Source organism: Haliotis asinina, chromosome 15 (genome assembly GCF_037392515.1).
Source record: "Haliotis asinina isolate JCU_RB_2024 chromosome 15, JCU_Hal_asi_v2, whole genome shotgun sequence".
In the NCBI taxonomy this organism is placed as follows: Eukaryota; Metazoa; Mollusca; class Gastropoda; order Lepetellida; family Haliotidae; genus Haliotis; species Haliotis asinina.
Window position 1 is genome coordinate 1392735 of NC_090294.1, and position 26566 is coordinate 1419300.

General features: G+C 41.0%; 1 protein-coding gene across 2 annotated transcripts; it reads left to right on the plus strand.

Annotated features, from left to right (window-relative positions):
- Nucleotides 1–658: 658 nt before the first annotated feature.
- On the plus strand, nt 659–20612 carry LOC137265752 (peroxidase-like). 2 transcript variants are annotated; one of them, XM_067801201.1, is made up of 12 exons: nt 659–912; nt 11179–12427; nt 13163–13320; nt 14067–14246; nt 15408–15477; nt 15917–16026; nt 16406–16507; nt 16642–16737; nt 17609–18275; nt 19207–19376; nt 20058–20160; nt 20447–20612. In XM_067801201.1, exons 2-12 carry the CDS (start codon nt 12414–12416, stop codon nt 20508–20510), a joined length of 1734 nt encoding a protein of 577 aa, XP_067657302.1. In that variant the 5' UTR covers nt 659–912; nt 11179–12413; the 3' UTR covers nt 20511–20612. The 2 variants fall into 2 exon arrangements, with proteins under 2 accessions (XP_067657302.1, XP_067657301.1); XM_067801200.1 differs by lacking the exon at nt 659–912 and adding an exon at nt 5856–6019 and having other exon boundaries at nt 12367–12427.
- Nucleotides 20613–26566: the final 5954 nt, after the last annotated feature.

Below are 26566 nucleotides of genomic sequence, written 5' to 3' on the forward strand. Positions count from 1 at the left end.
GGAACACGCTGACGCTGTCTTTGTTTATTTAGTCGTAGCATCTCATTGTCGTACTGATCTGAGGGAAAATTAACGACAAGAATGTGGAAAGATAAAACAGTCCACTGTACTATTCCGAGATCCATCAATACCATGTGAAGATCTGAGTTAGTATATTGGCCTTCAGTAATCAATGGTTGTGGTGAGAGGCGACTAACGGGTTCGGATGGTCAGGCTCACTGACCTGGTTAACACATGTCACGGTAGCCCAGCTACGTTCATCGATGCTGATGCTGTTGATCACTGGATTGTTTGGCCCCGCCTCGATTATACAGACCGCACAGGAATATTGCTGAGTGCGGCGTAAAACTAAACTCACTCAAGAAGCCTGCTTGACTGTAAACATGTGTGACAGTACAGGTCTTTAAATAGCATTGAGAAGGGATCCACATAACGAAGAGAGTTTTATGGATGCCTACTTCTCTATTATGAGGAGCACAACGTTAATTTGTGTAATACCTACTCCTTTATCAGGAGATAATCATATCCACTTGCTGGATACAGAGATGGCCCTACAAGGCTTCCGTATCATCGTAGGTACTTTTTATCATGATTGAAAACGTTAGCCGAAATAACCCCACATGTAACTTTGGTCGTTATGGTATCCACTTCAAATAGTGTCAGTTTGAGGTCGTTCACCCCGACAAAGCACCGCTTCAGCTGTCTGGCCAACTTGGGTGTGACTTGTGTTCCTTCCGTTTGACGTCATGAGGAGGAGAATACGTTGGTGACTGCAACAATGATCAAAGTGTCCTATGTTCCTGTCCTGTACGCTGTGTGATGCCACAGTATCTAATATTGTTGAAGGTTGACACCAGGGGTTAAACGCTGGGAATTTCCCAATGTGACAGACACGGATTCAAGGAACGAAGGGTGAGTTCCCGGCAATTACTCAATTCATGTACCTTCTGGTATACAATTACAGGACTTTATGCTAGAATTTCTGTCCATTACACATACCCCTATCGGACATACAAAGGCCAGGCGAGATAAGTAACCCATGCTTGTCGTAAGAAGCGACTAACGGAATGGGATGGTCAGGTTCGCTAACTTGGCTGAGACATGTCAATGTATCCCAGTTGTATAGATCGGGGTCAGTCGGTGAAATAAATCAGTGTAGATTTCAGTAAATGTGTATGTTTCCAGAAAATGTCAGAAAATACACTCCCTTATTGAATCGATGAAAATACAAAAACTTAAAACTCGGTAATTATGCATCTTTACTGATTATGCAGTTTTACTGTAATATTTATGACGAATGTTTTGCTTGATCATTTAGCCGGATTTCTAGAAATTCAGCCATGACACACCGCGCTTCACTGAAGGGATATCCTAGTACCATTTCGATCACTTCATGTGTTATGCATATCCTGATCAGAGTAAGAGATTTGCGACGCTGTAGACGTCAGTGCCAGCAATGTCAGTCATGTCTACACGAGTATGTGCCCTCTATCATCACAATCGTGTATGTATATACTAGTGTGCGTGCGTGCGTGTGCATGTGTGTGTAAGCCGGTACTCGAGGAGCTAGGAGTAATTCTGGTTGTATGGACACTGTATTGATGTCGTCTTACACTAGAGTCGAGCACGTGACATCTGACCATGGTGACTGACACGTTTTTGAATACCAATAACATATCACTTATCAAACGTGTCTTAGTCTGTAACAATTCCTAATTAAAATTTGAAGAAACACTATGCATTTGCATCGTTTTAGTGTGTCTTATTGTCATGTATGTGTGTGGCGCTCTGCTCTGTACTACCGACTGGTGTGTTTGAGGAACATAATGGTTTACTAATATGTTGTTATCACAAGCCTGTGGTCCAGTCAAAAACACTATGCCATGAAACGACTTTTCAACATATTCAATGAAACTCCACAACAAAACACAAGCTCCTAGGATGACGAAAGTAACTTATTTAATGAACCTGCCTTCTGAAGCTGTTGGTCATCAAATTACTTGTTTCATTGGATGTGGTTATTTTCATTTACAATTCCTTATTGACAAGATAAAGGTTTGTCCAAATTCATGGTAGAATGTTAAAAGCGATGGGAACAATACCCTAAAAAGTAACCCTGATACACGTGACTTTGTGTCATACACCACGAAAACACATGTATAATAATCTGTAAAAAGCTACACGTAATGCCCTAGGACATAAGGATTATGTGATGTGAAGCGATATCTATCATCTACCTGATTACGGAATATAAAGGATAGGCCGCGGGGTGTCGGTATATGGTTCCTGATGTAGAAGGCGAGCAGTTGTATCGGGTGATGAGGAATGACTGGTTGGTTGTGAGGCATCCTGTTCATCACAGGTTGGTCTGGGACAGACATTATTCACAGATTGGCTTTATCTACCTTGAGCATTGTGTTAATCTTTCACAACCATGCACCAGTCTGATCAACTTTTGACATGCAATCTAAAACCTCAAAAAGGTCCATGTTTAGTACTAGATTCCACGATCGACAGAAGTCGGTCAGACACATAGTAAGACAATTTTACGTGTAAGCCCGATAGGTGTCAAAGCTTTATATGTAGACAGTATTTAGGCGCTTGCCCGATCTTTTTAGCAACAATCATGTGTAAGCCAGGGCTTTTTAAATAATGGTAGCCGTCCCTGTTTGTACAAAGAGCCATATCTTGCTAGTGTGCCGCCACTTAAAGGTTGTGAGATTAACCGTAATCTCGCATATAATCAAGGTGGCTATGCATTCACAGAACGTTTTGAGATAAGAACTGAAGCCTCGGGCATATAAATCATCCCATTCCATAACCGCTAAACACATCTTTCCCTTACGGTGATCTACCTGACTGAACCGAACTTCGGACAGGCTTTTGTGACCACCCTATCTGTTTCCCGTTTTCTTATGCATGCGCTGTTCAAAGGATTGCAAGGAATATAAAACACTGTGTGACAGAAGTTAAACTTTCATGTGAAGTTTCCCTGTTTTGCAATATTCAAGGCAGTGTTTGCTATCAACATTTCACATTGCAATCGACAATGCCCACTTTACAAAGTTTTCAAAGACTGTCGTTCGACTCTTGCCCAGAGGTTGAACGCTGAGCCTTTCATCACTTGTGGCTGACATTTCCAAATGTGACGCATCTGCTGGCGCTGATGTTTGAGAAACAATGTCGTCGATGTCAATCCCGGAATTCTGTAAATAAATCAAAGCAAATGAAACAAATCCATCAGCACTATGATCACCGCTAACACGAGCACCGCTGCCAGCACCGGTACCACTACCATAAGAGAAAATCACTTTCAGGATGAAATATCATTGAGAACTCATAGTGAGGTTAAATATGGCCTATTGTTTGACAAATGAATATTTAATAAATGATAAATACCCATGGTGGTGATGATATAGTTTTAGGGCGACTTAGGACGGAAGTAGGATCTGTTTGCGCCAAACACATCAAGTTGAACAATAACGAATGTCAGTAGTCATACTGCATATGTTTATGACATCCATACAAACAAAGGACAGGATCTTCTGTTCAGTTACTTGTATGAAAACATCAACCAATCAAATTTTACATTTTGGTGATATAAAAGCCAATAAAGAAGCAGGAGGTCAAACACAAAAAGAAACGTTAAAACGACTATAATGCAGTTATACATATATTTGGCTTAATGTTTCTACTGGAAGATATATACGTGTAGATTGTCTCATATTTTCCTGATGCAGTAACATATTCTAATACAGCCCTTTGGACTGATCCGTACAGGATGTTAGGGCCCAATCTTGCGACAAGAGAAAATGTAACTGCTTTTATCCAGCAGAGCACTTCAGCGTGGACACATATCTTGCAGGATAACTATGAAAATAAATACATATCAAGACGAATAATTATAAAAAGGAAAATCAATATCTGTGTTCGACACCTTCGTGAGTTAGCATATATGCAGTCAATGGCCATCTTTGTATAATCGTTGGCTCATAACTTGGGTCAGTCCTTGGTGCATATTACACACTGAAGGTGAACCATACGGGGAACAGGTCTGTTGCTTAAATTGACGAAGGGAAACACTCCGTGGTAATAACAGACGAGACACGCATGGTGACAAGCCTTGTTTCTAGTGATGAGATTAACGCAGTTATAGTTTAAATCTAATCTACGAAGGGAAATCGCGAGCATTTTTGAAACCTTGAAATGAATGTAGTATTCGAATATGCTCTCGATATTTGTTCACCAAGTAAAATTGAGGAGAAATATTGACATGCTGAGAAGACATAATTTTACGTAAATGAAAAGGATGAATCCCAATTAACTGTTCTCCTCTTCCTGTTCATCAGATGCGTTCTGTATTTGAATAGCATCGGAACAACTTCGTGTAAACGACATAATTTGCCCAAGGCGAATAATTTACACTACAGGTCTGTTTAACTGCTTATTGGGAGAATATGTGTGAAACATTAATAACATATATGGTGTCTTGTACTCTTCCCTTTCTCTTATTTTCGTTTTGTTTTGTTTTGTTTTGTTTTTTGTTGTTCTTCTTTTCTATTTTTGTTATTTTTAGTGGGTTTTTTGTTTTGTTTTTTTTTGGGGGGGGTCCTGTTTGTTTTTGTTTGTTTTTGCTTTTTAGTTTAGTTTTGTTTTGTTTTTTGGGTTTTTTTTGTTTGTTTGTTTTGTTGGGGGGAGGTTTAGTTTCTTTTGTTTTTTGTTTGTTTGGGGGTTGGGGGGTGTTTTCTTTGCTTTTCTTTGCTTTACTTCTTATTTTTTGTTTTGTTGTTGTTGTTGTTGTAGTTTTTTCGGGGTTTGGGGGGATAGGAGGATGTTGGTTGATGTTTGACGATGGTTTTATTTTTAAAAAATCAGACTGCAAGCACGGTTGTATTCAGACACAAGCGTGCACATGAGTAGTATATCAACAAAAGTTCTCACATACTGAGTAAACAGCAATAACAGTATACTCATAAAATAGGTATTAAGCCTTAAGTGTACACATGGTTGTTCAGAGGAGGCACTGACTCGGCTTTGCATGTGTTTATGAGAGGTACAACATGCGGGTCAGTATACGCTCATCTTCTGAGCGATGTATCCAGACTTGAATACCTAAGGTATGCCATATATTTCATAGCATAGATATCCATCGTGTTGTGTGCGGTGATAAGCAATAAATGTTGAACCTCACATGTACGTCAGTCCAGAACAAACCATATAATCATACCTGCAACGGTCCGGCGACTCACAACTATCGTCAGTCAACTATCGGTATACATGTGGTGGTTTGGTCACTGTGTGAGACACACAAGAAGGCGGCATGAAACAAAGCTAACTCACTCACTCACTCGTCCGTCCGGAGTAAACTTTGAAAACAGTACAATCGATATTCTTTGACAGCCCTGTCGTCTTGTACATGTAGATCTCAACAACATGCAGGATTAATGCCACTTCGGATGTGAAGGTCAAACGCTAGCTACATAGTTCCTGCCTATTGCAACCATGACAACAGGAGGATACGGATGAAGCATTTATCCCACATAGTGCAGCTATGACAACAGGAGGAGAAGGATGAGGCTAAAAGACATGTGGGGGTCATAATCATTGATATATACATTTCTCATAGGTGATCAAGAAATAGAAAAAAATATATGTGTATTTGAATGTAACTGTTTCATTACACGCAGTGCCAGAAGAACATCGTGCGTTGCCTGCAGTCAGGCGCTATCTGCTGGGTTACCTGGTATGGAGCTGATGACTCCAGCCATCACCGTGATATCATCAGCCCTGGGGACCTGGGAATTGACAGGGCAAACACAACGGGAATGTTATTATATGCTCTTTCGGCTATATAGATCTGCGACAGTTTTAAACGTTGCCAATTAGCGCTGTAGCCTTTCTGAGCCTTACTCGGCGAGCCGAAGCATGGTTGTCCAGTTACTTGTGCGGTTAATCCCTTTGATCATCCTCGACTTGCACAGCGTGTTGGATGTACGTGCACTGTCCACTATTAGTAGATGTAAGTACATGTTATTTAAGATGCTATATTGACAAACCTTATGGGCAACACCTTCCGTTATTTCATGAGTGCAACGTTACATTACAGATTTATGTATCGTTAACAACATTGACATTAGACTACGTACCTCGCATTCACAAAATAAAAGCAACTGTTATCCATAAAGTTTGTCAGTATTGTACCTCCAAACTTTTAACATGCCACTCACAGAAGTAATGAGATGGCAGATACGTTTTAATACCTAGAATCGCGTTGTTTGTCTAGAAGACTGGCTCCTTTTCATATTTATTTCCAAGGCATTGTTGTTTTGTTCCAGTCAAAAATGTGTAAGAAAGCTTTATGCGAATACGAAGAATAGATCATCTGAAAAATAATTTAAAAGCAGGCAGGAATAAAATTAATTGCGTTCCACATCTAGTATTTGAGTGCAGTTGGTTATGAAAGAATGTCGTTGTTCATACAGATGTATCGTTGACATGAAAGGATGTTAGCTTCTCTCTGTTACAGCAAACCAAAGGTGATACGTTTATTAGCCCTGTAAGATACATGATCATGTAAAGTCACATTTTCCCATGTTATGTACAAACCTGGTGAAACATCTGGAAACCTGTTCTGATGGAATTCCAAATAACACCGTGCCCTTTGTCAGGTGAAGTTACTTTAACCCAACAACGCGATATTTCACATTATGCTACTTTGTGAAAAGATCTTAAGTTTTAAAAAGTCTTCAGTTTTACTTTTTGTACGGCTTGGCCAAGGTAAAGGTGGCATGCTTTTATCTGTGGTAAACTCTCACAGCGGCAAACAGTGTCCCAGTTGTTGATTAATTTAAATTTCTGAACACTGGTGACCGCTGGTATTCCGAGGATAAATACTAACTTTAATTGTTCATTTCCAATAGCATTTTCCTACTATTGCTGGTGAGTGAGTGAGTGAGTGAGTGAGTGAGTGAGTGAGTGAGTGAGTGAGTGAGTGAGTGAGTGATGTAACAAACGGGGTCCACCTTACAAAGTACACCTTACAGAGTACACCTTACATATGTTGCACGAGATATGAAAGTCTGTAATAATAATTGATTAATCATAATATTTTCCCTGGGATCATAAAATTATGTTTCAACACATCATATTTCGTGATTTTCTCTATTTGCGGAAGACGTGTCAGTTTATGTTATTTCATCCATGTTCGCGTCTTATACGCGCTATTCTGAATTATTAACAATATTGTTTGATAACTGTATATTAGGCTTAGCACATGATGCCTGTGACAAAATATGACTTTTAATATATACGTTGTGTTGCAATCCATTCGTGGGCGTTGGGGTGTGTGACATGGACTGACGTCACCCTTAACACGTGACTTCGTGTCTAAGCGGAACCTCATGAATACAAGCTTCCTTGATAGATCTTCCGAGCTGATATCTTGCATTTTGCCGACGTTATTTCCCGGTTAAGAACAATAGGAAAGGGGCACGGGACTGGACTGAAACATGGGAAACAACACGCTGTTATCGCAGTTGTGAAACAGTGGATAACTCTTGTAACAGTCGATCATAGAAGGAATTTAGCTATTTGTTTCATTTTCCGTGTAGTTGTAGTAGCAGCAGCAGCAGCAGTAGTAGCAGGAACAGTAGTAGTAGTAGTAGTAGTAGTAGTTGCAGCAGCAGTAGTAGCAGTAGTAGCAGAAGTAGTAGTAGTAGCAGCAGCAGTAGTAGCAGGAGCAGTAGTAGTAGTAGCAGCAGCAGCAGCAGCAGTAGTAGTAGTAGTAGTAGCAGCAGCAGTAGTAGTAGTAGTAGTAGTTGCAGCAGCAGTAGTAGCAGACGTAGTAGTAGTAGCAGCAGCAGTAGTAGCAGGAGTAGTAGTAGTAGTAGTAGCAGCAGCAGTAGTAGTAGTAGTAGCAGCAGTAGTAGTAGTAGTAGTAGTTGCAGCAGCAGTAGTAGCAGTAGTAGCAGAAGTAGTAGTAGTAGCAGCAGCAGTAGTAGCAGGAGCAGTAGTAGTAGTAGCAGCAGCAGCAGCAGCAGTAGTAGTAGTAGTAGCAGCAGTAGTAGTAGTAGTAGTTGCAGCAGCAGCAGTAGCAGGAGCAGTAGTAGCAGTAGCAGTAGCAGGAGCAGTAGCAGTAGCAGTAGCAGTAGCAGTAGCAGTAGCAGTAGCAGTATGTTGCAAGGTCTGTATTTGGAATCACAGTTTAATGTCTTACTCAAGTTGTTAATTATACACAGAGCATGAAGACACCCTTTCAGCAGTTTTAGTAGGATCCACATCACTTGTGAACTTGAGTATCATCTGCAATTTCAATGTCAAGTATTTTCAAATTATGGGAATCTATAAATTTGAATTTTAAATCCCCAAACAGTATTCGTATACACACATATATAGTGATAGGTCGTCTACATGATCGACTTCAAGTCAGACCAAGTCGATCATGTAGACGACCTATCACTGACCCGTCATCACATGTTTAAGGTGACTCTTAAAACCAACATGTGTCTTGTCTGTGAATGTGGAAACAGATCCTACAGTGACTGCTGGCAAATATCTAAACCCACTACCGCAGCCCTGTGCTGGTCAGACATGGGCTTATTCAAATGGACACGTAAAAAACACGTGTTCTGAAATACCAAAGCCTTCGCAAGAGTTAAATTAAACATATTAATATTAGCCCAGTAATATAAAGCTAGTTAATTGAATGTCCAATGTCACGACACGAAGCGTGTTTAGTTTGTACATATTGAGGCGTTTGCTGTACTGGCGTGGGGTGGATTAAGCCCTACACAAGTGTCAATACCCAGGTATTCAGGAGGCCAGCCACCCTTGCCCTTTTACCTGTGGCTGTTTGTCCTGTAGGGATAGTGTAATGTGAGTGTGGACATAGGTCAAGTTCTTCCTGGAGGGGAGTCGATCAGGCTCCATATAGACCAGACTCTCCTGTACATGTAGAGAAACATCAGTTCACGACTCGTGTGTGTGTCCTATCGTTTCAGCAGAGACTGTTAGCATAAATTGGTCTTTTCGCTTATTTTACCTTTGTATTCGTTTACTGATTTATGTAGTTAGGAAACCAGACAATACTGCAATTGACACATGGTCATCAATGCTGCAAGTAACACACAGTCAATGTTGTAAGGGTTCATTTACGTTAAGGCGACTTTTTAGCGTGTACAAACATTGTATAAACATTGAGCGAATTTCGTTTTCGCCTTCCCATGAACGCTGTCGCCTCCCCAGTTAACATAAACAATGCGCAAGCAAATGTTTAAGTCCCTTACATGCATGAGCAGACGATGTCGACAACAAAGATAGTGCACTTGGAAACATGATATAGCATGACAAACTGCGCCTTTCTCAGATAAACAACAACAAAATGTATCCTCATGTTGTGACGTATCTTCACATCTGAAGCAGTCAGTATGCAAGTTTCAGAGCATTCGATGTTCTTTCGGCATCTTTCACGACAGAGATGACAAAATGACTTCTGTCTACTCGTGTAAACTAAATATACTACAGGCCCGGGGTCTTTTTAAGTACTGAGAAAAGATTCATTGATATATTTGTATATGACGATGACATATTCTTATAAAACTAAACGTGAAAAACATTCATATGTCACCTAAAACATTGATGATTTAAAATGTGTTCACCACGACCAGTTGGACTATTTTAGTCGAGAATCTTTTCGTTGATCCCTTAAATAAACATTACTAAAACAACACCGAACATCAAAGATTGCCGCCAGTCGCCTTAACGCGAATACCTGAAACTAAAACGTCCCCTTAACACGAATAACCCGTTGTAAATAACACACAACCGCTACTAAGGTAAATGCAACAATAAACATGGCCAAAAATTCAGAGTAATCAGCACTAACATACACTCACAATCAGCAATAAACAACATGGGCACACACTCAGAGTAATCAGCACTAACATACACTCACAATCAGCAATAAACAACATGGGCACACACTCAGAGTAATCAGCACTAACATACACTCACAGTCAGCACTAACATACACTCACAGTCAGCACTAACATACACTCAAAAGATTGCCTCCAGTCGCCTTAACGCGAATATCTGAAACTAAAAGTCGCCTTAACACGGAAACCCTTTGTAAATAACACACCACCGCTACTAAGGTAAATGCAACAATAAACATGGCCAAAAATTCAGAGTAATCAGCACTAACATACACTCACAATCAGCAATAAACAACATGGGCACACACTCAGAGTAATCAGCACTAACATACACTCACAGTCAGCAATACATCCCTTAACATCAACTAACGTTACTTTGTTTAATAACATGTGCATTTATATTGCGCCAAACTCAACTCACGAGGTGAATGCTCATAGCGCTAACAGTCAATGCAGGTATATTATTACCCGGATAACCCAAGCTGCAGGTATATTATTACCCCGCATAACCCAAGCTGCATGTATATTATAACCCGGATAACCCAAGCTGCATGTATATTATAATCCGGATAACCCAAGCTGCAGGTATATTATAACCCGGATAACCCAAGCTGCAGGTATATTATTACCCCGGATAACCCAAGCTGCAGGTATATTATTACCCGGATAACCCAAGCTGCAGGTATATTATTACCCCAGATAACCCAAGCTGCAGGTATATTATTACCACGGATAACCCAAGCTGCCTGTTAGGCGCTAGAAGTCACATGACTTATTCCATCGGGTACCCATTTTCTGCTGGGTGAACAGAGGCAATTTTGAACAAATTCTCTTGCCCATGGTGAGACCACATGTGTCATGTGCTTCGTTGCGGGACAGGATCGAGGTCCTAGAAACTCTCAGGAGTTAAGCTGCTGGTCACCCATCCGAGCACTGTCCACGCCCATCGTTGTTTACTTCACACCTTGTTTACAGGAGACATGCGTGATGTTCAGTAACTTGTTACGCATGTATAAGGCTACTCAACTTGTGTAACTGATCATCCTATTGCTTCATTTGCACCCAGCTACTCGGCCATTGCGTTACCTACCGTACATAATAATAGGAAAATTTTGGATGATTATTTACCTCTTATTATTAGGATTCGTGGACTACTTTGATCATGACGATATTTCTTCACCTTAAACTCTCTTATATTGATTAAAGTAGAGTTGTGACGGGGTTGGTTTATTGTAATTATGCCCAGGTGCCTGACAAATCTCTGCTGATATCTCCATCACCTCCGGCACATGCTGATAGCTGTGAACGTGGTTCAGGACGCCGAGAGGCACACGGGTAAATACACTGCAGACAAGGGCCTCGTGTTCACTGAACTATGTGATATATCTGTGTTCACAAGTAATCACTGAACCGTTTAAAGATATGTGCAAAATGTCCTTAATCAGCATATGTGTCTCACCTATTTGACATAAGTGCTCTTGTTAATACTGAGGCATATGTGGTTCTTACACTGTGTCACACTTACCACAATATTAATGATCTCATGCCTTTGTGGAAATAACTGTTCTTTTTGCTTTTTTTCTGAAATTATTCATTGCCTCTGTACTATATAAATATTTGATTGTATTATGTTATAGTTAATGGAGAGGCACTTACATCAGCCTTTGGCTGGTTGTGCCAATCCACATTCATGTTATTTATAATTTCATGAATAAAAATATGTTTATAAATAAAAACTTACTACGCTGTAATTAACCTCCATCAAAACTCTCACCAAGCACCAACATTTACCTTTTGTAATTAGAAAAGACAAAAGTCTCTGTCAAAACCAGAGTCGACTGTACAGTTGTATTTGCAGACTATAAAGCTATTTGCTACTGCTTGTGCAACCAGTGACTTTGTAATCTGTGTCATGTGATATACTTGAACAGCAAGCAGAAGCATTCGTAAAATGTCCACCCGTGGTATCCTCACCGTTAATCATCGCCACACATTGTCCTCAACCGTGGAGTGGCTGTGGAAAACAGAACCAGTACACCACAGAAACATCGTTGTGGCCAGCTGACACGTCATTGCACCGTTTCCTAACGTCAAATATCCGTATAACTCCACTTACGGCAATATAATTGACTCAGGACTAAACAATCAAGTAACTGGCACGCCGGTGGCATCCATCTTAAATATATGCAAAATCCAGAACAAAATTTTCACCGATTCATCAAATTTCGAAATGTCCTGCATGAGTCTACCTGAAACGTTTTGTTTTAAGTGTGATCGAACGTCGTATTTAAGTCGCATAACGTCCTCTAAACTTTTGAGAGCATTGAACCTCAAAAACTGTTTCTCGCCAAAGCAGGAATATTGCTCAACATGAAAGTCAACTCTGGAAAGTTATGCCTGTACATGATTGAAATTTAGATTTCACGTATTTCAGCTCATTATTTCGACCAGCTGATATGTGGATTGAAGCAGCAGGACCACATGCATTACTGGTGGTAAGTAGATCTGCAACCCCGAGGACGTGGGTGGGGGTTGTCTACCGTGTTTGTTGTGACTATGGTGTGTGTAATGTATGCGTTTTGTGTACTTAGTGTATAATTTGTGTGTGTTGGATGTGTTTTCATATGTGTTGTGTGTACATTGTGTTGGGTATGTTGTGTATAGTTTCTATTGTTGTAGTGTATGTGTGTGTGTCTGTGTCTGTGTGTGTGTGTAGAGTCAGATAGATATATAGTGTGTTTGTGTCTGTGTGAGTGTTGTATGTTGTGTGGTATAGAGGCGGTTTTGTCTGGAGGGGAAATGTGAGGGCATCCACGTGGTACGTTGTTGACGTCTCTACCACGCCCTTGTAGATAATATTGACGATATATAACTAGATTATAGCCCAACGGCGTTATGCCCCTGCGGAATCTTTTAAAACATCTGGAAAATGGAGAGGTAGATAGTCTTCGACACAATTACCTGTAGTGAGACATGTTACATCAGGAGTTTGGAGAATATGACACCGCCTGTGTACATGTAAAAGTAGTACTCACTCACTCACTCACTCACTCACTCACTCACTCACTCACTCACTCACTCACTCACTCACTCACTCACTCACTCACTCACTCACTCACTCACTCACTCACTCACTCACTCACTCACTCACTCACTCACTCACTCACTCACTCACTCACTCACTCACTCACTCACTCACTCACTCACTCTCTGCGATTTGTGTTCTATAGGCAACCAAGAATCCGTCCGCCATGTTCAGTGGACATAGTGTGTGACCGCTACGCCAAATACCGGACATACGACGGCTCCTGCAACAACCTTCGGCGTCCTCAGTGGGGCAAGGCGGGTTTCGCCTTCGACAGACTGTTTGGTGCCCACTATGATGATGGTAATAAGATTCTTGAGAGGCATTTAGAAGTTGGTATTGAAGTAAAAAGACACATGATATGGATGACAACTTTTTTTATTGTAAGTCACAAATTTTCCGGTCTATTCCTTGACCCTTCGCCAGGTAATTTGACACGGACAATCAATCAGTCAATCGCTTTGTGTGTTTCTGTGTCGCCTACGGGGTAGGATACAAAGAAGATACACGGATGAGTATATATACTAATTTGTACAAGAAGCTAGTGTTGTGTGAATTTCAATAAATGAAAAAGAAGCATGTGGTGAGAAGGCGAGTTGTACAGGCAATGGCTGTATTGTTTACACAAGGGAGAAGTTTACGCAAGAGAAGAATTCATACAAGTGATTAGCAGATGCGAGTAGAAGCCAGTAATGATGTAGTAGACATCCCAGGCACTGAGTAGGTACCGTCCTTGGTCCCTGTTCAGCCGCGGCTAATGATGGTAATTGTTCGCTATCAGTGTAGCAGTCTGTAACATCACACCATATCTTCAGTCAGATGCTGCACAGATCAATTTAGGCGTACAATCATTTTTTTCTGATTATATTTCCGTTTCGGATAACTTCACAAGTTTATTTAACAATACATGAGTACATGTAGAGTGATGACATGCGATCTTTCCATGTCGTATCAGTGATACCGGTACAAACGTTTCACTCCCTAGTTGGTGTTACTACCAAATTACCAAATAGATCGTCACATCAATAACTATTTTTGTTGTTGTCCAGGTTACTACTACCCCCGTACCACGGGGATAGACGGTCGTCCCCTCCCCTCCCCTCGCATGGTCTCCACCTTCATCCATACTGCAGACTCCCCCATGACCAGACTGGTCATCCTGAGCAACATGTTCCAGGCTTGGGGGCAGTTCCTGGACCATGACCTCACCTTTACCCCCATGCAGAAAGGTAGGAGTAGCACTAAACACTTTGGTCACACAACAGGACGATGAGTGAACGTATAGTTTTAGGCCGCACTCAGCAATATTCCAGCTATATGACGGCGGTCTGTCAATGATCAACAACATGGGCATCGATCTACGCAGTGGGGATGCGATGACATGTGTCAACCATTCTGTTAGAGCGATTCAATGAATAACGTGGTCTATCTGGGTTACCGAGTCAACGCGTCCTAATGATCCGGCGTTGCATTGTATTTCAATTTGTGTGGTCCAGTGTGGATCGCTCTCAGGTAGTCGTCTCACACATGGAATACTGTAGCTCAACCCACTAGCCTTATTGTGTGGAGACATAGCAGCTCATATAGACACACGGGGCGGTATGGTTCTGTGCTGTTGATGTTCGGGGAAAGACAAGATCCCCGGAAGAGTAACAATACCTTGATTCCGGGCCAGGGTCAGGCAAATATTGTGTTCGTGCTAGGATATTCCGTGTTCCTGAAAGGAAACATGATGTTCTTAAAGAGAAACATTGGGTTCATACTGGGACACCTAGTATTTTTAATGGGAAACAATGGGTTCAGTGAGAGGTACCCAGTTCTTAAATGGAGACATTGGTTATATACCTAAAAAGAACGTGTTCTTAAATGGAAACTCTGTTCTTTTCAACTGGAAACACTTCTTACAGGGAAACATTGACTTCATGCAGGAAAAACACTGTGTTTTTAAAGGGAACAGTAGATTCGGGAGTATAACCGATATAACATTGGTTTTATACCTGGAAATAATCTGTTCTTAGATGTAAACACTGGGTTAAACTGGGAACACCGAGTTCGTACAAAGAAATAGGAATGTGCTGGGTTTGTACTAGGAAACACCGCTTTAAAGTTAAACATCGGGTTTATAAGAAAGAAAACGCTTGTGTTCATAAGAGGCAAAGTTTGGCCTATGTGAGGGATCACTGTTTATGAGAGGAACAGAAATATCGTATGAGGTACCATGTCGTGTGTCAGAGCATTTTGTTCAAGGATAATCACATTTGAAGCAGTTTTGCCTCACACCCACACGACCTCCACATTGCATCGCTGATGTTGACACGCCCATTTGTACTCAAAAGCCGCAATGACGTATCCTAGCCTAACATCTAAGCTTCTTGAACCGATTCCTGCAGATGCCGATGGAAAAGCCTTCAAGTGTTGCTCTGATTTCGCAAACCAAATGGGACCGGCGCATTACCAAGGGTAGGTTAATCTGGGTCACATTTCCTCCAGATATCACCATCTTTTCCTTCTTCTCCACCGTCAGTTGTGGAGCGTCTACATGAACTGCTTTCCCGACTTACTGCCATGTGGTACTGTGGTATGAAAGAGGCTAAATGTGTTGAGTATAAAATACCACTGATATGTGCAAGATAAAGATATCATTCAGAAAAACGTAATATTGACATGTAAATGCCACTAGTATCCGGTCACGTGATAGCTAATAACATGTACCCTGCTGAAACGGCAGAAATGGATACGCTTGAGTATAGAGCAGTCATAAAGTTTCTGGCCCTCAAGAACCACCCGGCGAAACACACTGAAGAGCGACTGATAGCAGTGGAGCTCGTATTGCTATAAATCGCTCTTCAATGTGCTTCCAACTGGCAACAGATATACACTACTGTTTTTGTCTCCACAGGGGTCCGTGTTTCAATATTCCTATTCCACCCTTTGACCGCTACATGAAACGAAAATGCATGGCTTTCTCAAGGTCAAGGACAGCGCCAAGGGAGCAGACCTGTGGGAAACGTACGCATACCATCACTATTTGGATTCCTCTGCGTGAACAGTAACTAGCATCAGCTCACCCAAGCTTGGTTGTCTGCACATTATCTGACAAGATGTATAGTAACACGATAGTACCTGTAATACAGGCAAAAAGCTAAGTAACAGGATGTATAGTAACGTGATAGTATCTGTAACACAGGCAAAAAACTAGGTGATAGGATGTACAGTAAAGTGATAGTACCTGCAACACAGGCAAAAGTAACCCGTGCTCTGAAACGTAAAGAGTTGTTAGTTTCAGAATGTTTTCAATTGCAGAGATATAATCATAACTATCTCATCATGGCAGATTGAGAATACAGTATGGGTTTTCTACATCTCTGACCTTTCCTTCCTTCCCCAGGTTACCTGGAACAAATCAATGGAGCTACCGCCTTTACGGACGCTTCCAACGTTTATGGATCAAACAAAAAAGATGCAGAAGATCTCAGATCATTTATAGGCGGTAAGTGGCTAGTCACCTCCTTCGATTAGGATCATACAAATACTTTTGTCACCAGTATTCTATTCAGGTCTAGTCATGTCTCCCCTGTGCATAATTTGTGACTATTTTCAAACCAGTGACTCAATATTCTCCAGGTATGCTGCGGACGGGGCGAGATGACATGCCCCCAGCGACTACTGACAACACGACCTGTTTCCGCGTCCGACCCAACGATTTCTGCTTACTTGCAGGTGAGATAACTCATTGAATTGTGCTTGCTTTCAATGAAGGAGAGGTATTAACGTTTGAGACTACCTGCTATACTTTACTACATGGAACATAAATCACGATTCATGGAGTTTTGAAAGGCAAGTAGAAGTTGGACGAACAGGGATACATGACACGTTGTATGGATAACCACTTCTTTTTTATTCTTTACTCGATGTTTCAGAGCCAGTTCTTGCTCCTTCTTCAGGAGAATTCGTCATGTAAGAAAAAGAAGTTGTTATCCATAAAACGCGTCATGTATTCATGAATCATGAAAGCAGACCGACTCGAGTACAGGATTATTCAGTCGAGATTGTACAAAGCTGAAGCCAATCGTTTTTTCTTGTCTCCTTTTAGTCTTTACTTTTGTGTAGCTTTTTATTATTGGGGATGTTTAAATGGAACTGTATTTCTGAGCCAGACAAGTGATTAATGTTTTTTGTAACGATTCCATAACAGTTTTAAGCATGCCCAATGTTATTGTTGAAGCAAAGGGCACGCGAGGCCTCGGAGCCAGGTGTATTGATGACCTTCAACGTGACAGGGATGGTTTAAATGCATCGAAATACTTTGAAAATTGATATTTCGATTTTTTAATGTGACAAAAATCAAATCACATTTTGCCTACCTGGTGTTCAAGATTGGACATGAGGCAATCAAACCCAACAATGACGTTTTGTCACACAGTGTTCATACCTGGTCATGCGATCAAACGGTAACTGTTACAGTTATTGTTGGTTTCTTGTTTTAGATTTGAAATGCATTGTGAGTTTTCATTTTTTGTAAGAATTGGTACTGTTTACCTTTTCCAATTTTTATCCCAACAGCTAATATTGAGCCTTGCTTATGCTCCAGGGGACAAACGCTTAAATGAGCATCCAGGCCTGTCTGTACTTCACACAATATTCCTGCGAGAACATAACCGGATTGCCATAGAGCTGTCCCTCATCAACCCTCACTGGGACGACGAACGCCTGTACCAGGAAGCTAGGAAGATCGTAGCCGCCCAGATGCAGGTCATCACATATTGGGAATGGCTGCCACTCCTTCTCGGATCTGATCTGATGAGATTCTTTGAACTTGACTTGACCATTCCATTCAAATATCGCCCGGAAGTAAATCCAACCTCTGTCAATTCTTTCGCGACAGCTTCATTTCGCTACGGACATTCTCAAATTCCAGACGTGTGGACAGTCGGAAGACAGAGGGTCCCCCTCAAAGACATGTTCAATCGGCCCATGTTTGTGCTGGAGGGTATGTCGGGGGGGATGGATGATGTCCTTGTGGGGATGGTCATAGACAACGCCCAGAGAACTGATGTTCATTTCAGTAACGGTGTCAGTGATCACTTGTTTGAAAAGAAAGACAGACCTCCAATGGATCTAGTTTCTCTCAACATCAACCGAGGCCGGGATCACGGACTGCCTCCATACAAGGCTTACAAATCATTCTGTTCAAGGCTGCTTGGAAAAGCTGCGAGATGGCCAACTAACCTGTACGCAGCCATGATAAGACAATACAGGTACGTTATTGCAGCAGCACGAATGTTCAACATTGCTGCAATGTCAGTTTGCGGCAGATGTTAGCAGGCAGTAGAAGGAGGGTGACTGGAAAGCGTTGATGATCCTGAATGTGGTACCTAAAAGCATAGTTAAGACTTGAATAAGACTTATATGATCTCCTTGGAATCCCACAGACTCTGTCATGCATTTTCTGTGTTTGTGTAATCATATCTTATATTGAATGTTATTTAAAGCCAGAATTACCCCAATCAACTACAAGGGCCTCCTTTGTTGGATGATTTTTGGCAACTGTTGCTTGTCGTAAGAGGCGACATACTCGGACGGGTGAATGCAGTCTCCAGGGCGTGGATCGTTCCTCTATACACAGCTCATGAGTCACCACCAGACTCGATAATATATTAGCTGCATGCATTCAACTTGAATATGAAGTAGTGTAGTATTTGACAACTGAAAAGGGTAAGGCATCTTCTTCACGAATCCTTAGTTGTGTCGTAAGGAGAGTGGAGAATGAACGTTTTGTTTGGGCAACGTGCTGATTCTAGTGTTTTCTATCATCATGTCGGTAATCAAAGCCTCACACTCAGAAGAACACTAGAGTACGATCCAAAACTAGAGGAGTTTATTGATAATAGGTTAATTGGTATTCTGCAGTACTGTTCTACTTTAAACAGATTCTGACGCTTTTATTACAGTGACTTCTGTCTTACGCTGCACTCAGCAATAAACCTGCTATATGGCGGCGATCTGTAAACAATCGAGTCTGAACCAGACAATCGACTGATCAACAGTACGAGCACCGATCTGCGCAATTAGGAACCGATATGATGTGTCATCCAAGTCAGCGAACTGACCACCCGATCGCGTTAGTCGCCTCTCATGACAAGAATGGGATACTAAGGCCAATATTCTAACCCGGACATTTTGTTACAGAAACATAGGAAATGTGGACCTGTTCTCCGGGGGTGTGAGCGAGCTTCCACTGCCAGGGGCAGAGGTAGGCCCGACATTCGGCTGCTTGATTGGTCTGCACTTTCATCGTATCAAATGGGGCGACCGCTTCTGGCATCAAACTACTGACGAGAGTATTGGTTTTACTCATGGTAAATACTACTGTGTCCTGTTTCCTATGATAAAATACTGGCGATATCTTAGCATTCTCTTAACCCACAACATACGTAAGTAATATTGCTAATTTTTGGTTTTTGTCCTTCTTATTTTCAGGGGATAACATTTTGAACATTTTGGCATAGCAACGATCTATAAGCCTTCGTGGTAGATACCTTATCAGAGAACTGGGTAACTGTCTCATCATGTGATTTTGTATACATAGGAATGTCAACTTCTTTGAGTGGCGTTGTTGAAGCAGGAACAAGAACAAGAGTTATATCCTACGCAAGGAGAGCCAGCAAAATTGCATCTCTGATTTTCAGACTTTGTAAGACTGGATGATTTAAAGAGGCACGTTGAGTAACAAAGTGTGCACCTTTACCAATAATATGTATTGCCCTCGGAAACCACAAAACTTTATGGACGATCAACTCCTTTATTTTGACAGTGGTGACGGTTCCTTACAGATTCATATACCGAAACGTCGCTATTGTCAAATTAATGAACTTGATCTTCACAAAGTTTTGTCTTCTCTATACCACCAAGAACGCCTCGCAAACAAAAACGTCCCCAGACTAACGTTAGTCTTCATGTGCGATTGTTAGAGAAAGCCAGTGCTACAAAGGAGACGTCTTTGCTCATGGTCAGTACATGTTGTCTTGCTATTTCTCCAGCACAGTATCTTGAAATACAGAAGATTCGACTGTCCAGGGTGCTTTGTGACAATTCTCATGTCGGAGAATTCCAACCTAATGTCTTCAAAGTCGCTTCGGGAAGGTAATACACATTTACCACATCTTTTGTCATGTGACATCAGAATCCATGAAGCTACTGACGCTTTTAATGAAATCTATTTACAATTTGTCACCTTCTCATTTACATATTTATTTCCGTATTTACCACAGGCGATAGGATCATAACGTGACACGCGTTTAAAAAATTAATGTAGGACACGTTTCAACATCAAAGCTTCCTGAATTAGGAAAAGAAGTAACGCATCTATTTATGATTTCCAACACACTGAACACAGATTCGTTCACCTTCATTCTGGTTTGTATTCCAGAAACCCAGTAGTTGACTGTTCCCAGCTACCAGCTATGGACCTGACGAAATGGGCAGAACACTGACGTCATTATGGCGTCCTGTGGGCGACTCACGTCGAATTGCCAGGACACGTTCTGTCGTGTGACGTGTTGATGTATGTGGGCACAATAAAAAGTACCATCGAATAGCATGCATCGTCATTCTTTCACAGAAGAATTTCGTGGGTATCATCATGTTTTGAGAATACATCTATATTAATTTCATATTTTCTCGCAGAATATTTTTACATACGTTTTAGAATACTCCATCCTCACTAGACTGCTATGGCAGAGCCTGACGAATGAGTAAGGTCGCTGTAATGCCGTTGTAAACGCCATCTCTATCGACGCGTAGAGATTTCAGATGTAAGCCATTCTTCATGTATGAAGAGGCCCAAGGACCAAACGGAAATGATTACTCTTAACCATTTGATGACCGGAGACATCAAATATATACTAAAACAGTATCAATAAATCTACAAATGCAGGGAATGAGTACGATTACACAGAAACATACATTACATACATTAATAAAGCCTCATATGATACAGAACCGATCTCTCTACCCTGCTCAGCATGTGAAAAGCACCAGTCAAAAACAACATACACACAAATCAACTCATAATGTAACATGAATTAACTTGCCTTGAAACCTTCAACAGTGTCAGATGATGCCCACTGGGGAAACACGACAGGGTTTAGTTAGTGTGTGTCTGTCTTTGCCAGATAGAGTGGTCAAATGTTATGTGGTCAGTTTGACAAATGTGTTTGACGAGTGAGTGAGTTAGTGCTACAGAAATGTTATCAGCTTCATGTGAGAGAATCCTAAGGATCACGATTCGGTGACCGCCAGGTCCAGTGTGTCCTGGCCACAGATGCATAGATATTGTACATGGTTACTGGAAGGGGCAAGTTTACTGATAAGTGCATAAGGACATCATCAGGTACATGAAGTTTAGTGAAATCGGAAATGTATTCCGACAAGTGCGTGAAACTGCCAGTTGTATATTTGATGACAAGTTGTAATGATGTTGGTTTACTCTGTGTGCTTGTTTACTGAAAGGTTCACTTTGTACTGACAAAGAAATGTCTTCTGTAAAGTAAATGTGTACTCACAAGGGAATGTCTTCTGTAAAGTGAATGTGTACTCACAAAGGAATGTCCTCTGTAAAGTGAATATGTACTCACAAGGGAATGTCTTCTGTAAACTGAATATGTACTCACAAAGGAATGTCTTCTGTAAAGTGAATGTGTACTCACAAAGGAATGTCCTCTGTAAAGTGAATATGTACTCACAAGGGAATGTCTTCTGTAAACTGAATATGTACTCACAAAGGAATGTCTTCTGTAAAGTGAATGTGTACTCACAAAGGAATGTCTTCTAGAAAGGGCACATGTACACGAAGAATACATTTATCACTACAGCTGTGTATGTGAACGGTTGCTGCTACGTCGGATTCATGAGGTTGGAGGTATATTTTGCAGTAATTGACAGGGTAAGCTTATAAAAAGGAAAAAGCTACTTTCTTCTCCGGGGTCACTTTGACCCAGGAAGGTATACTCTGTGGTGAAACCCGTTTACCCCCATAACCCCCATGTCTTATTGACAAACCAAGGGTTATAATCAGATGTGAGTGGGGATTCGAACCCATGACCAGCAAAACCGTGCACTATAGAGGAGCTTTATACTGCACAGTTAATCGTGATCTGTGTATCCGTTGTATAACGAGAAGCTTATTCCTTTATCTTCCCATCAATAAGGGCTAGTCTCACCACATAAACAGCAGTCATACCTAGCGGGCATACCGAGACCTTGCATACAGGTGCTATTGTACTGCATTGTGAACACAGTAATTTCAGGATGAACCGCTGTGTGCACCTAAGTTTAGAGACAGTTAAAATGATTATGAAATCAGGACATTCAAACATAAACTTGCCAGCATACTGCGACATTGCAGTGTATATATCCTAAATGGTATTCATGGAACGTCCGATTTATAGCCCTAATCTCTTCCATGCTTAAGTGATCGCACCGACAAGGACCGCTGGACTGGCGGGGAGTCTGCAAACGGAGACAGCGTGGATAAAGAGATTCTAATGATGTATGTCATTAAACTGAGAGTAGATTAAAGAAAACACTCATCCATGACCACCATGTATTTGTATCGTAAAAGAGGTCAGAAACGTTCCACTAATTTCTTTACACATATGCGTGTGGAAATCTCTTGAACACCATTCAGATGTGTACTTGAAGTTATAACGGGGATTCCTGAATGTACGTTCATTACTCAAAATTCACACAGTATGCATGCACACTAAAACTGATAATTTCATCAACATATACAATAAATCTGAAGTACAGCACATCTTCTCCAAATATAAGTGACAAAGCCCTTTCCTCACTCATAACAGTTGTACAGCCGTGACTATCTTATGATTATATATTTGGATCGGCAGTTGTACAGCTTTGACTATCTTATGAACATATATTTGTATCTGCAGTTGTACAGCTGTACGATTGAAAACAAAGCGCGTCTTAACCAGACAATCCAGTGATTGTCACCATGCGATACGATGACAGAGCATGTATCATTAATGTTGTTTATAGGCTATTTGCAGTTGCTACTGTCTTCCAGTAGGTGAGATACTGAGTCTACCCACGGGGGTTACAAGTCCACACTGATATAGTTCTTCATGAATATTCAGGCTTATGGCTTATCCTTTCTAGTATTCGATAAATATGATCAACTAGATCACATATAGACATTTACCGGATGAAAAGCCCAAACAGGGAATAAAGTTCGATAATATTGAACAATAATCAGAGATTAAAGAACATTGTGGAGATGTGATACAGACCAAATATCTCATAGTGACGCATAAAGGGTTTCTTAAGCCCAGTCTGACGTTTATTTAGAATTCAGGATTCACAATGGAAATACATGCCCCAAAATTATGGAATCATGCATTACAATAATACAGATATTTCTTCAAACCCGTGCGCGTGGGTTTCACCAAGTAATACACACGTTACTTTGTATTGATTTGGCCAGTTCTAATTAAGCCGACACGCTGCGATATAGCTGGAATATTGTTCTTAGGGGGCGTTAAACTAGCCTCACTCACTCATATCTCGACCAACCATGGATGGCCTTTTCTTGGTGACCATTCAGACGCAGGTAATAAAGTCATTAAATTCATGGTGTTAGATATATTAAAGGACCGACGGTTCCCCATCCCTCAGTTACGTGTGTTTGTCGGAGGTCACAGACACACGACAAGGGGAACACAGGTAAGTGACGAAATCTTCTAATGTAAGCCGCAAAGGGATTGTCAAGAAATGGCAGCTATGGTAAAGTAACTGGTATACCTTCTTCAATGATGTCTCATACTCAAGTTGCGTTCCATAAAATAATTGCGAACATGTTTTGGTGGGAGGTTTCCGAAAGTTTTAGGCATGTTATATGGCATTTTTAGACATTTTTAGGCATTTGGCAAAATATCATGGGTGGACTCAATTGATCACGGATTGAGGAAAAAAAACAGCATTACAACACATTGACAATGTATGATAAAACATTGTATCCGCATGTATTTTCATATCGTACTGGAAGAAGTGTTCGTAATACAACATGTCTTCCTAATGTGAATTTACAAGAAAAGGATTTCGGCTGGTTTCTCTGTGTGCTGGACATTAAATGTATCTGTGCAGTTAAGCAGGCACGGACGATTTTCAAATACTGTGAAACACAAGCAGTACTAGTGAATACACACAGACCAGCAAATGCTTCTCTGTCGGGAATGTAGGGACGAACATTTGTCGCAATGACGACGTGCTCTGTAAACGTTCACCACATTTTTGAAAAACAGATCAGAGAATGGTGTTTACAACCCATATGTATATCATATCTTAACTTATGTAGAGGCTCGGACCACCTATCATATTATGCATTCAATTCTTGCATGTATAGGTAAAGGGAACAATGATTCCGAACCTGGCGCCAAGAGTTTGGAACTGTCGTAACCAATAACCAGCAATGCAGATACAAAAAGTGGATTTTGGATTTTCCTGTCACTAATTACTTTACGTTTGCCACTGCATCACATTAGACGGTGTTTATGCGGGACCAATAAAGTGAAATCTAGTTCTACACTACGGGAATAGAGAATATATAGTTGTGTCCATTGGACAATCACGTGACTTAGTTGACTTTGGATGCACTCGTTCCTGTTATGTTGGTGTGATACACGTCGGATGTAACCGTTGTGTATTTAGATTTCATACTGCAACAAGCACTGGCAGCCTTGTCAACTGCGGCTGAACTTATAGTTTGTTCGATATCTCTGTTTGTTAATCATTTACCTTACATTATTATCTAATAGCGAACTGTCGCATATAAGCCAAATATTGCACCTATTGGCAAAATAATTGGTTTTTGATATACAAATTGCCCATTATTTCAATAATCTGTTTATTCTTTCGAAAATTTGAGGTTTTCTAGTTGCATCAATTACATATTCGGGAATTAATGTTTCCAGTTATTCCAATTTTTCCGAAATTCTCGTTGATTTGCTAAGTTTCTCCTTATATAACATTAGCGGGTTACTCCTTTCTTCGATTATTTTCTTTTCATTTCTTGTTTCTTTCATCACTTGGAAATTTCTAATTTCTCTTGAAGTAACGAAAGGCTCGATTTTTAGAGTTCTTTAAGGGAAGTTTAACTACTCGGAAAAATATGAAAATTGCTCTAATATCCAAAGATTACACGAAAGAATTGGCGGGAACTGATTTGATGTGTTTGCTTATAGTTTTGCAAACACCCGATGTCACCGATTGTGAGTGGTCCATTTATATATGTTCACAGCTTCACTCTCCATGCATGAGTGTCTGAGGATAGTCAAGACGGTTTACTCTTGCACTGACATTTAACAAGGTTCGCTCTCGCGGTCAAGTGCATGTTTCATGACTTTCGGAATAACGGTCTGAGGTTATGAAGTGGAACAATGCCCCGTCCTTATTATGTTGGGTTAATAGGTCAATAAACATGACGCGGAAAACAACAAAGACTGTGAACACAGCAAGGGATGGCCCCCCAAGTACTTTTTACGATGGTTATGTAATAGTGTACGAGTGGGTTCGTGGCATGGTTTGGTCATGCGGTCGGTCCAGTGGGCATCAGGGGTCAAGATAGTCCCCCCCCCCATCCCCCCCCCATCCCCCACACACACACACATCAGATACCGTTTTACACTGTTATCACATATGTTCTGGGAATGTGTATTCAGATAACATGGTTGTCACATATGCCCTAGCACTGTGTATTCAGATACCTTGGTGCCCTGTGGTCACATATGTTCTGGCACTGTGTATTCAGATACCTTGTACCTTGAGGTCACATATGTTCTGGAATTGTGTATTCAGATACCGTGGTGCCCTGTGGTCACTTGTGTTCTGACACTGTGTATTCAGATACCTTCGTACCCTGTGGTCACTTGTGTTCTGGCACTGTGTATTCAGATACCTTCGTACCCTGTGGTTACTTGTGTTCTTGCACTGTGTATTCAGATACCGTGGTGCCCTGTGGTGACGTGTGTCCTGGCACTAGGTATTCAGATACTGTGGACAGGGGACCCTCCCGGTGGAGATCTCTGACATACATTGATGTCCACTGGTATATGTTATCATACATTGGAAGTCGCAGCTGTACAACACACAGCAGTATTTGTACAGTGTAAGGCACAGGCTACAATACACAGCAGTATTTGTACAAAGTAAGTGACAGGCTACAATACACAGCAGTATTTGTACAAAGTAAGTGAAAGGCTACAATACACAGCAGTATTTGTACAATGTAAGTGACAGGCTACAATACACGGCAGCATTTGTGCAAAGTAAGTGAAAAGCTACAATACACAGCAGTATTTGTACAGTGTAAGGCACAGGCTACAATACACAGCACTATTTGTACAATGTAAGTGACAGGCTACAATACACAGCAGTATTTGTACAAAGTAAGTGAAAGGCTACAATACACAGCAGTATTTGTACAATGTAAGTGACAGGCCACAGCAATACCTGTACAGGGTAAGTCACAGCATGT

What these genes read in the sequence shown, in the direction of transcription:
- LOC137265752 (XM_067801200.1), top strand. Translation starts at nt 5,926, where the DNA reads ATGGTTGTCCAGTTACTTGTGCGGTTAATCCCTTTGATCATCCTCGAC. An exon ending in GCCATGATAAGACAATACAG is followed by an intron (nt 18,276 to 19,206) that starts GTACGTTATTGC and finishes ATTTTGTTACAG; the next exon opens with AAACATAGGAAATGTGGACC. An exon ending in GAGTATTGGTTTTACTCATG is followed by an intron (nt 19,377 to 20,057) that starts GTAAATACTACT and finishes CTATTTCTCCAG; the next exon opens with CACAGTATCTTGAAATACAG.